Source organism: Aptenodytes forsteri, unplaced genomic scaffold, assembly GCF_000699145.1.
Source record: "Aptenodytes forsteri isolate BGI_AS27 unplaced genomic scaffold, ASM69914v1 Scaffold2, whole genome shotgun sequence".
In the NCBI taxonomy this organism is placed as follows: domain Eukaryota; kingdom Metazoa; phylum Chordata; class Aves; order Sphenisciformes; family Spheniscidae; genus Aptenodytes; species Aptenodytes forsteri.
The window spans coordinates 15,926,892-15,938,880 of record NW_008795695.1 but is presented as its reverse complement, the minus strand read 5'-3'; the positions used below and the strand labels follow the sequence as shown (position 1 = coordinate 15,938,880).

The following is an 11,989-nucleotide window of genomic DNA, read 5'->3' as shown; positions in this document are numbered from 1 at the left end:
GCTGTGTAAAAGTAACATTCTGTTCACTGTCCCTTCAGATCCCCCCAAAGGGTGCTCATAGTCTTAATGCTCCACATTAAAACTAAAGCACTTACCCCGGTACTATTTTCCTCCCCTCTGCAGGCACCACTGAAAAGAGAATTCAGGCAATTCAACTTAAAACGATGACAAAGGAGGGAAAATAATGGAACCTATTCACAATTGTTTAACTAAAAGGCAATGCAGAAAGTATTGTGAATACCGCTTTTAAACCTCTGTCCCACAAAAGGCGCCCGATGTTTTCTTATAACCTTGAATTTAGAAAGCCACCGCAGATTCTACCTCAGATTTCATCAGCTGCTCGCCAGCACCTATGCCAGCTCTGCTCCGCTTCGGGAACCGCTCGCGGAGCCTCCTTTCATAAACATTAATGAGTCGGAGCTCATTTCGCAGCCAGGCACGGAATTAATGGGAGTCACTTTAGCCTCTTCATTTCTCAACAGTTTTATTGCCTTTAAGAAAATTTTTGTAAAATATAAATACAAAGGCAGGAGATTTACTTACAAAGTTAAAACACAGATCTCAAACATAAACACACAATTCAGAAAATTTAGTTTATGTACAGTTTCAAGCAACTTCAACATATGTTAGTTTTTCAATATTTTACAAGGTACAGAAAAAATAGTTCAAAGTCTTCTTTAAATAAAGAGCATAAAATGTTTAAACATATATAAACAATCCGGTTTGATGTGTGAAAACTAAATTTCACAGCTTTTAAATTAGGATATAAAAGTTCTTACAATTAGTTGATGCGTATGGATATGGTTTAATTTATATTACAAACTATTGAATTATATTCAATAGTGCTTACCTGGCCAAAGCAGGTAACTCTGTAAACAAAAAAACAAAAATAATATCACCAAGTGCCTTACTGAATTCTATCTCCCAAACAAGCCACACGACTTTGATCACATCACCTAGAAAAAGTATGTTCTGTGTCATCAGTGCTTTGTATGAAACAAAGTCAATGTGTGGGTGTGTTCTTTAAAAAAAAAAAAAAAAATGTGTCCGGGTAAAACAAACTTATCCCAAAGCCTGTGTGCATTTAAAGAAACATTATATAACAATTTTGTAAAAACAAAGTCAATGTGTGGGTGTGTTCTTTAAAAAAAAAAAAAAAAATGTGTTCCGAGTAATAACAAACTTATCCCAAAGCCTGTGTGCATTTAAAGAAACATTATATAACAATTTTGTAAAAACTGATTGAAGTTAAAAAAAAATTCTTCCAAAATCCATCCAACTGGAATTCAGATCTCTTATATAAAGGAAAGATATTTTCATATTTAATAGTGTCCTTTCTTTACAGAAACAATTGCATTTGAACACATATACATAAAGAAGTAACTGTATAGAGCACTGTACATTAAATGGCCTGATGGTTCACCAGAGGATGTCGAAGGGAGGGTCCTCGTGCGGATGCAACCAGTGAAGCGAGGAGCCGAGCAAAGTCTTGAGTTCGCTTGTAAACTCTACCAAGTCCAACAGCTCTTTGCTCTCCGGGTTAAAAGCTTCAAGGTCCGTAGCGCAAGAGAACAACTGGCTGAGGGAAGTCTGTTTGTAAAACTCTGCCTCCGTGATGGTGACAACTTCCAGACTGGGGAAGTTGCAGCGGAAGATGCGAGATGACATTTTTAGCCTCTTCACCACGTCCGAGAGCAAAAGCCAGTTTCGTGGTCTGTGGAAGCGAAGGAGAAACAGGCTCCAATAACTGACGTTAAGTCACGGGATTCTTGACTCTTCACCATACCGCGGTGTGACAAACCCTCCCGCACAAACAACCCCCCTGAAATCAAGGCCCTTGCCCAGGGGGCCGAATGTAACAGGTGTGCAGGCGCGTACACGTTTACTCACACTACTGCTGCCCGCAGCTTTGGGGAAGGAGGGGGACCAGGCATGCAGGGGCACTGGAGCCTACAAACCCAGGACTCGTGAGCGCGCGTGGGTCAGCAGCCATCCCGACGGCTGCTCACACGGTTGAAGGTTCGCCCGGCTGAGCCCGACTCTCATTTAGCAAGTTGGGAGACGGCTTAATAGTTATAACCAGAAATTTCAGCACCTCTGACTTCCAGAGATGCCCGTATTAAATATAAGTCAACAGAGCTGACAGTTGTTTTTCTCAGATCAAGAATACCACTTCGTAATTCAATCTTTGTATTTGTCCACTTCAGAGAACTTGAGTTATATCCATCACCCAAATAATAAAAACATGCTAAAACCCGCACTCCTGCATGATTAATCTTTAAAACTGTTTTTCCCATGGCTGTCATCAGAATTGGTGCAAATGACAAACGGTAGCTGTTCACGAAGCTAATTTGTATCTTGAATATAATAGAGAACAAAACTTTCCAGGTCTTTGCTTATTATTAAGTACCATAGCATCTTCTGTAAGATGCTTATTTGTTTGATCCAATTCAGAGCTTTAAACCAGTTTTGCTGCAAAGTCTAGAACAGCAGTAACGGTGTCATTTCGTCATCCACAAAAGCGTGTCCATTCAGCAAAACAGAACAGCCCGTTAAATAAAATTAAGAACACTTTACAAACACGACATCCAAATTTAAGTGCTAGAAGCACTTGTATTTTGGGATGTTATACCAAGGTGCCTGCCTGGGATGAGGGAAGGAATTTGTGTTCAAACATCACTCGTCCTGCTCGGGAGTATGGCACTCAAAACACAGCCCCGACAAGTCAGCCTCTCCCTCTCTCACCTATTAGCTTATTTCTAAAAAGCCCGGCAGTTACAGCATTGCTCTCTCATTTACATTAGATAAATGCAAACACTTTCCCCCACGGACACAAATGGCCGTCATCCCAAGCAGATCGTCTCAGCTATTTTTACCCCAAAACCTGTATTTGTTCTTACCCTTGAGAGAGACACACTTGAATGTTGTAACACGGCAAGGGAGGCTCATCCGAAAATTCAAATTCAAACACATCGCTAAAGCCATCTTCATCTTCATCACCTGGGCCGGGCGGATTTGCCAAGATGTCAAATCCAGATTCATCTTTTGGATCTAAATAAAATTGAATAAAGGTGCCAAGTCAGCATCGAAGAGACTGCTGCAGGTCTTGCTTTTTCTTCCAATAACGTGATCTGTAAGTAAAATCAGTTTGCTTCCTTCCTAGCTTCCTCCACCACAAAAACAAAACAGCCCCCACCCCCATGTGCCGCATGTTTTGGAAGTCTCCGCATACAAAGAAATAAAGGGTAACATTTGCTCACCGCACACAGAGCTGCCATAGAAATCCCAGTACAAACCAGGGTCATCAACACTTCGACCTTGCAGGTCAGTTAAATACTCTGGAGAGGAAAAAACAACAACAAAAACATACTGATGAGAACAAAAAGCTGGCAAGTTTAGCAGACAGTGTGTCATACAGTCTCACTATGCATCCTCCATACCTTCCATCAAATAAAACCCACACCCTATTCCTGATGCACATGCTACAAAGAACAGCGTATACACACACCATTCTCGCAAATATTCCTGGAATTTGCTTTTCTCCTGCGTCCCTTCTCCCATCACATCGAATAATCACCCACGGTCTAAGAGGGACAGACCCAACCTTAAGCTTCAGTAACTGAGCGCGGCATTTTATTTTTGTGAAAGATAGGATGTAGCACACTTTTTAGCCTGCACGGTTATTCTGGACACCAACTTGGGGCTGAAACAGTGGCCCCAAAGAAACAGATGGAAAAGGTTTTTCCACACAGAAGATGTAATTCTTTTCTACAGACATAATTGGAGATTTGCTAGTTGAGCTGATGAAAAGGTATTGGGATTCAAGACGCTAGAATTCCAAGATACTGGACTTCACTGGAGTCCTGATACACCTATGCGTTTTCTACACTGCACCATTTGAACAGGTAAGTGGATGAGTACTTAAACTCATTGACTCTGAACACTGCAAACATTTTCAGAGGTGAAGTTATTAGGGAATGCAAGTGTCTTTATCCAAAACAGGGAAAAAAACTAAAACCGTGTTAGAACATGGACATATTTAAAGACAAGAGCATTTAATACAGTTTTACAGCATTTCAGATATAAAATGAGGCAGAATTTGCAAAAAGACAAGTACTAGAAGGATAAAAAGCAAGACCACGGGAAAACATGATTATGTTTAACAAACAGCTATTCGATTTGGCAAGTTTCTTATTTTCATTTCAAGCAGAAAAAAGAAGGCACTGAAACAGCCCGCTGACCTCCTACCTATCAAATCTGATAGTGGTATAAACCTTATGACTTATTAAGAGTTTCAGTTAGAAGGAGCCCCCATGCATGGCTACGCTTCCCACCTGCAGCGGCTGGGTTTTTGCAGGCAGAGAGGGAGCTACTGCAGCCTACCCTAACGCTCCTCAGCGTGGAGCCATCCCCGCTGGGCGGCAGGGACCTTGGGGGGCCAGGGAACGTCCCCCCATTTGCCACGACCAGCAGAGCCCCATGCAATGTGGCCATGCACCTGTGAGGAAGGTCTCCATGAGTTCACTGTGGGTCATTTTCACGATGGTCCTCCCAGAGTAGGTCGCAAGCGTTGGATCAGCACCATAAGACAGCAACAGGCGGACAATTTCCAAGTGATCGTTTTCGACCGCATCATGGATTGGTCTAGGGAAATAAAAAAGATCACGACGTGACATTTTGACTCAACAGTATTATGCAAATGTGTTTGACAAGAAACTTCTGACTTCAGATCAAGGTTATTTATAGAAAATAAGACTATTAATACAGCTGCCAATCATCTCATTGTCGGTTTTACTTGCACATCGTCCCCTCCCCTCTTGTCTTTTCACAGTCAGACTGCTTGGGGCAGATATTTCTATTACGTCTATTCATTGCCATATATATTTCTAGGGCCAGCAAAATAATTACACCGCTGTAACAGAAAGCAGGAGTTTGCATGAAGCCTCACAAACATCATTTTGCTGGAAGTCACTCTACCGTTCCAAATCTCTGCCAATTTAACAGCGTGTTGTGGAGTAAGGGCTCATTCAGCCTGCCTCTGGGCAAGCACGGAAATCAGTTACCCAAAGCTCCTAAATTATGTACACAGAAATAAGTTACGAAAATTTGCTGGGAATTAAACTTCCGTGCTATATCCTCTTTAAACAGTACTTGCGAATATATTTGCAGCACAATTCAACCCTTCTACTCGGAGAATAGAAAAACATATTGTTTTAAGTTTAGTCCACCCAGAAGTCAATGCATTTTATGCGGCATGAGCAATCTATACAAGCTCAGACCCAGATTTCATGAGCCTACAGAAGGATTATTCATTAATACACATGCCTGCAATTCCAGGTTTAGAATTCCTTATCGCTAATTATAAATCGCATTAACTTTTGCCTTTAAAATTGATTATACGTAACGGGGAGTTGTCTGGAAGTAGAACATATTACCCTTCAGACTAATGAAGATGTGTTAAAATCCCATCTTTTCCTTAGATGCAATGAGCAGGGAACTGAAAGGGGAGACAAATGCAATGGCCACTGATCATGGCAGTTCAACTCAACTCTACACTCCTCCTCCTTTAGGCTGTCAACACCGCTGTCCCCCAACAAGGCTTTCAAGCTCTCAAACAGATGTATTAAAAGGCAAGAGAAGTAAGGAAGGGCTTCAACGAGGATCACATACTGCCTTCCTGGAAAGCTTTCAGAATGATGTTACAAGAAGTCATCTGGAAGCACAGACAAGCAAACCCCCCAACTTCGTCTACCGATCTGCCAAGCAACGCTCGGCTAACAACCAGGGCTGAAACTCCCTCCTGCAAAGAGGCCACGTCCCACCACTCCTTCTGCCACACGTGGCAATGTCCCCTCTATGTCACCACCGCTTTGGTACGGGCTGGCGTCCGCGTGAGCTCGGGACAGAGCAGAGGCAGATCAAAACAGTCAGAAGAGGAAGGCACACCACCGTTTCCCCACCTATTACATAGCGCTGCTGGTGGGAGGGGGACTCTGATCCACCTCAAAAAGAAGTGTGTTCCAGGTGTGTTTACTCCAAGTACTTTCCAGTAGGCTGTGACTTAGGGTGATTAACATCTGTCACATGTGAAGCACTCTCACTTGCCCCCATCTTGCTGGAAAGCTGTGTGCGGTTTTGGTTTTGGCATATGCACGCTATACTGACATGAAGAGGTGCACTTGGAGAGTTTGCAGCTCATTCCCTATGGAGAGAGGGCTTATCCCGCACTGCCTGCCTCCTGCACGCCCCAGGCCACCAACACAGCAAACAAGCAGGTGATCCTCAAGCTGCTGAGCATGCTCCTCCTCAACCCAGCCTGTGCCACCCCTCAGACCCCCGGCACCAGAGAGCACAACACGTGCACGCCTTCAAAGCCAGACGTGCTGCTCTTCGGAAAGCCACTTTCAAATTTAAAGACCAGAGAGGTCCGTAAGGATCACTTGCAAAGGATCAGAATAACCCTTTCTCAATTTCTCAGGGAAGTCTCTAACATAACACTGAAACTATCTGACGCCCTTGAGACAGACGGCACTGGAGAAGCCAGCATTCCCGGGGTCCCCTGCAAGCTTCACCCTCCCACCTCCACCCACTGACGCAGTGTTTCCGCACAGGGACTGCCGCAGCACTGCATGCCTACGCAGCACCCAGCGCATCCAGGACCTGGCCTGTGCTAAATATCCCAGGCGATACAACACAAGAGGTAACAAATAATAGGGGTGCTGACATGGAGGCTGAAGAAGTATCGCGTGTTTCTGGCTATCAGCAAGCATCTGAGGCCTGAGCTGTTGGGTCACAACATTCCGAGCATCTATAGCGGGAAAGATCAGCCTTGCTGCAAACCCTCCTGTCCCCCACTGGGCATGAAGCATCCCTGGCTGAAAGTCTGGCAACAGGCACCAGAACAGATGAGAGTTACGGCTGCCGCCAAATGCTGGGGACGCTTTTTCTCCCCCACTCCCTCACTTCACTGGAGTCTTTAATTTTGAACTGTTTTCCATTTTATTTTAGAATTAGGATTTTCTGGTTGGGGGGGACGGGACGGGGGGACAGTGTTGCGGGTTTATTGGTTTGTGGGTTTTCTTGTTTGTTTTTTTTTAAACTGACTTACCTAAGTGGCTTTTGAAGCAGTAATGAATTCAAGAAGATCCCTTAACTTATTAAAAACAGCATCTAAATCACTGCCCAGTGTTTCAATCGATTTAACGACACCCGGACGAGTTTATTAAAGGGCGCCTGGGCATTCCCCAGGAAGGAAAAATCGCAGCGCATGGGCTGTAACCCTGGGATGGGACCCCCCTCTCCCTTTCTACAGGTCACCCAGCCCGGCACAGCAGTGCAGACAGGGGCAGAAGCAGCGGGGCAGGCAGCGGAGCAGGCAGCAGGGCAAGCAGTGGGGCAGGCAGACCCATCTTTGCTGCCTGCCGGAGGACAGGCAGGCCACCCCCGGCACGAGAGGGGACTTTACAGAGGCAACGGGAAGGAAAGGCGCAAGTAAAGCCACGCGGAAGGAGGAAGAACAATAAACAGAAGGAAGCGAAGGGAGGAAAGAAAACACTGGCAGGGAAGGGAAAGAAAAAAAAAAAGGAGATTCCCCACAGATAAGGCAGGGGAAAAAAGACAGTAACAGAGCGCTGACAGACTCTTTTACTGGCTAGCACAGCTTCTTGGCAAGCTCATGAGCGGGACCATGCAAAGGCACAGCTACTCATGTTTGCTTCTCCCACCAGGACCCGCAGAGGAGGGAATATTTTTCAGTCTTGGCAGAGTTTAACCATCCTCTCTGTAGGATGCAAAAGTGACTACGGAGCCGGCAACTTTTTCAGATGTGAAAAAAAGATCCCTGGGAGTCCTCTCCTGGGCTGCTTTGCCCATATAATCTTTTCCGCCCTGAGCATTGTGGAAATAAACACTCTCTATCCCTAATGGTACAGTTAACGGTAGTACAGCTCGTTTCTAAAACAAACCCTTCGAAAGGCCCCAGAAGGATCTGGGGACATTTGAGAGCTGCAATATCCTACAGGAGACACACATCTCAACCCTCTCTTGTGTACTGTCGAATTCTTCCTACTATTTTTACTACTACTAGAGTTAGGAAAACATTTCACTGGGGGTTTATCATTCCACCACCAAAATCATAAACTATTTAGACCAGTCAGGGTTTGCTCTCAGCCTTTCAGGCACCATCAGAATTTTCCTCGCTGCAATAAGGTCTCATAACTCGCCGAGCAATACCATATCTTGGCGGTTTATTTTTATTTCCATCTACTCTATTATGCAACGCTGCCCCACGGAAGAGGCAAGGCACAAGTTGCAGGAGGGCAGCTACGTCGGCTGCCTCTTCTTTAACGCAATTAGCTGCTGGAGGGTATCGCTCTGCCAAGACCAGCTGAAAGGACGCAGGAAGAGAGCCATCTTGGCATGGTCCTCCCAGGGAAAAAATAAAAAAGGCTGAGCTCATCAGCCGCCAGTGAGAAGGATAAAGCAAAACTGGCTGCAGAGAGTGAATCTAGCGAGCGGACTCTGAAGCAACGGGGAGGCCTCACTAACAGGCAGGAGGTGCCTGTATTTTTGGCACGTGGCTTTGTTTTTAAAGCGGCGCCGTTTCAGCTAGGGCATGCTGTGGAGGTAAGAGGAGAAGAACAAGGAGATTAGGCCAAATACACCGGCAACCACCCTTGCTACTGTCAGGCACTGGTCATCGCTCGCCCCTTGTTGAGCCACTGCACTTACTGGTGTCCTGTCAGGGAAGGAGAGCGCTCACCTCTTAAGCACCGCCTATTATTATTTATAGGTAAGACGATTAAGAGTCCTTAGTGACTGTGGCACCTCTGAGACAGGTCTTAAAGATCTCGCCCCGCTCTACAATAATCTTTGATTAGCTACTAACTCAGCAGCAGAGCGCCTGTGTATTCAGGGCCTGCAGGTGCTGCATTTGGAGAGCCACAATCAGCATAGAGTTTAAGGGGAAAAAAACCGCAGAAGACCGCTGTATTTAGCCTGGCCAGATGCGCCGTGACTAGGGCAGACAGAGGGACGCGGTGCGCTGCAGGCAGCGGTAGGTGGGCTACCTCAGCGCTGAGCCCAGGGTGAAGGGAAGGGCTGCACCATTCCTGCACCCCCCCAAACGCCGCCACCTCCTTGCCCTGCCGCTACAGTCTGGCGCTTCGTTTGGTTTTGGCTTCACCAAGATTTCTGACAGTATCAGAAACCAGAGGCTGAAAGCCGACCTCCTCTACTGAACTCACGACAGACTGGCTGCGTAGGTACATAAAAGGCAACACCAAAGAAAGGGGCTCAGGTCTTTCCTTCACTTTCAAAACAAAATGCATGCAAAACCACCACAGTGCTCGGAGCACCTGCAGCACTTCAGACAGGACTGAAAGGAGAGATGCACGGACTTTGCAGAACTTTCCTACATCCCTCACGTTCATACGGACGTTTTGTTCAGACTGAAGCCATATCCTCACTTGTCACAACTTTTCGAGAGCATCCTCCAAAAAGTTGACCGCAGAGGCGGCAGGCGGCAAGTAACGCAGACCAAAGCTTCAGGCAGCTGGGATTCAAGTGACACCCCAGGCTGCCACACTAACAAATCCAGCGTACGCAGTTACATCACAGCTCGTGCAGTTGCATCACTCCTCTATGCGGATTTACGTTAACTGGCTGAGCAGAACTAAACACATCCACTGTTACTGCCTGGAGACTTGAGAGCTGCCAGCATGACCAAAAATGTCTTTGGCTAGTGGGCTTGTGAGGTGGCGGAGGGGGCAATAAGGCAGTGTAGTTAAAAAAGCAGGGGAGGGGGAGAAGTCTTCGATCATGTGTTTGGCGTTTTTTGGTTTTAAGATTTTAATATCTTCCCAAGATATTAAAACCTTGGGAACGGGAATGTGTTCAAATTCAGGAATTTGAACTTAAAAAGCAACATAGTTGAGGAAGACTGACGCTTCTTTCCTCCTAAAAGTTAAAGGAGAAAAACTTACTGAGGCTTCAAGAGAGGAAATGGGATTTGTCTTACGAATGTCATGATTTACTCTACAGAGACAGAGAAGTCTGGCTCTACCAAAAGGCAGGGGCTAACACCGATCAGAAGTTCCTTACAGAAGCTTCTGCTCTCTGTCCTACCCAACTCAGGGCAGCGAGACCATCTTTCATCTGTATATTAGATGCGTTTTGGATTCACACTGTCTGTTGGGCAGCTTTTCAAACAAAAAATAAGTCTGCCATCAGAAAAGAAAGGGGACCGCAAGCCGAGTTCTGACTTTACCATCTACGATCAGATCATTATTATGTTCATTTCTAAAATGCGTTTTCCCCAAAACAACTTTTCAGGGTACACAAGCCAAGTGTCTTTCTTGAAAATTAGCTCCATCTGTGAATCGAAATCGAAGGTGGACTCTGAACTGGCGGGTGATTAAGACTGGTCAGAAACTTCCCGGGGTTAATTTTCTATATAGGTTATTCCAGCAAGTGAGACAAAAATAATTTAGGATTCTTTTTATGGCAACTCGCCGCTGTTGCATAGGTCACATATTAAAGCTGGAGACAGCAGAAAATGCAGAGCTGTTTGTCAGCCTAGAGAGCTGAGACTTCTTAGAAAGAAGTGGGAGATGCAAAAGGAACCTGACAATCCAGCCAGAGTTTCAATGTTTCTTCAGAAATGTCTCCTTTCGGCCGTGATGGGCCGGTAACGACTGACCATCATGAACTTCTAATGGACCATCCTAACCAGCCGTCTCGGGACTTTTGTTTTCCTGACTCCTCCCTTCCCGAGTTAATAAATAAAGGGCTTAAAAACAAAAGAGCCAGACTCTTAGTTATGCTAATTTTACCTCCTTGGCTATTTGGATGGTGATAGTGAATGTGATAAACCATTTAAGATAACAAGCTGCAGGAGCTTCACGGAATACAAAGCGACCTGTCCCCAAAATGCATAGACTGGATAACGTTCTGCATATGCTGAGGAAAAGTTACCCCAAGGTCAGCCCTGCAGAGGTGGTCAGAGGTACATTAGGAGATGCACAAGAAGCTTAAAAAAGATGTGGAGCAGCATTTCTATAACCACGAAGCAAAATAAAAAGGAAAAGCTCACTATATATTTTGCAAGCGCAAGAACTAAGCACCCCTACTATTCTGCGAAGGAAACAAAAAAAGCCTAATTCGGGATTAAAAAAAAAAAAAATCCAAAATATCAAATGAGCAGATAGAGTTCAACAGTTCAGCAAAACAACGTTTTTATATAGCATATATAGGACTCGCACACCCAATCGCCGCAAAAGCCTGAAGTGCTCTTAAAAGTAACCCTGCTAACAAGGCAAAGCCCACTCTTTTGGCACAAGTCAAAGGACCTGGTGCGCACACGAGCAGGGCCGCAGCTCAAGTATCATTCCTTCTTGCCCTGCAGCTGGGAATTTCACAAACTCTTTAAAAAACAAAACAAACGTATTAAAATTCCCAGAGAAAAAAATTACGCTGAACTCGAGGCACAAGGAAAGTGTGCCCCCACCCCTTTATTCACCGGAGAGCGGAGGAGGTCACCGAGACCTGCACGCTCCTGCCCAAGGACCAGCAACAAGGAGGCCACGGCGCGTCACCCGCTTTGGGGGTTTCATGCAGGATGGGAAGGGGGACAAGGGGAGGATAAAGAAGTAGAGCGGGAAGGAGTGCTTTCTCCCACCGTCGTGACCAAAGAAACTACTGCCCGGTGGTGGTGACCACCCGATGCTGGGCCGGGGATGCTGCTAACCTGGTTCCATCCTGAGCGCTGCAGTTGACGTCAGCCCCGTACTCGAGGAGATGCCGCACAATGCTCAGCCAGCCTCTGGCACAGGCCTCGTGCAGGGCACAGTAACCCGCGTTGTCACGATGATTCACATCACACACCTTGTTTTCCAAACAATACAGAACCACTTCCTGGAAATGGAAGGAGAAACAGATACATCACGTTATTTCTTGCTGTGGAGATGCACAGGTTTCTCTTGGAGGGGGG

At 45.7% G+C, this 11,989-nt stretch overlaps 1 protein-coding gene across 1 annotated transcript in view; it reads right to left on the bottom strand.

Annotated features, from left to right (window-relative positions):
- Positions 1–470: 470 nt before the first annotated feature.
- The window catches only part of BCOR (BCL6 corepressor), a 41,568-nt gene continuing 30,049 nt past the window's right edge, over positions 471–11,989 (bottom strand). The window contains exons 12-17 of the mRNA XM_019473073.1: positions 11,747–11,913; positions 4,499–4,644; positions 3,261–3,338; positions 2,901–3,051; positions 1,402–1,714; positions 471–869 (exon numbers count right to left, since the gene is read on the bottom strand). Coding sequence (XP_019328618.1) covers positions 1,420–1,714; positions 2,901–3,051; positions 3,261–3,338; positions 4,499–4,644; positions 11,747–11,913 — 837 coding nt within the window. The 3' untranslated portion in view covers positions 471–869; positions 1,402–1,419. The remainder of the gene's footprint in view (positions 870–1,401; positions 1,715–2,900; positions 3,052–3,260; positions 3,339–4,498; positions 4,645–11,746; positions 11,914–11,989) is intronic.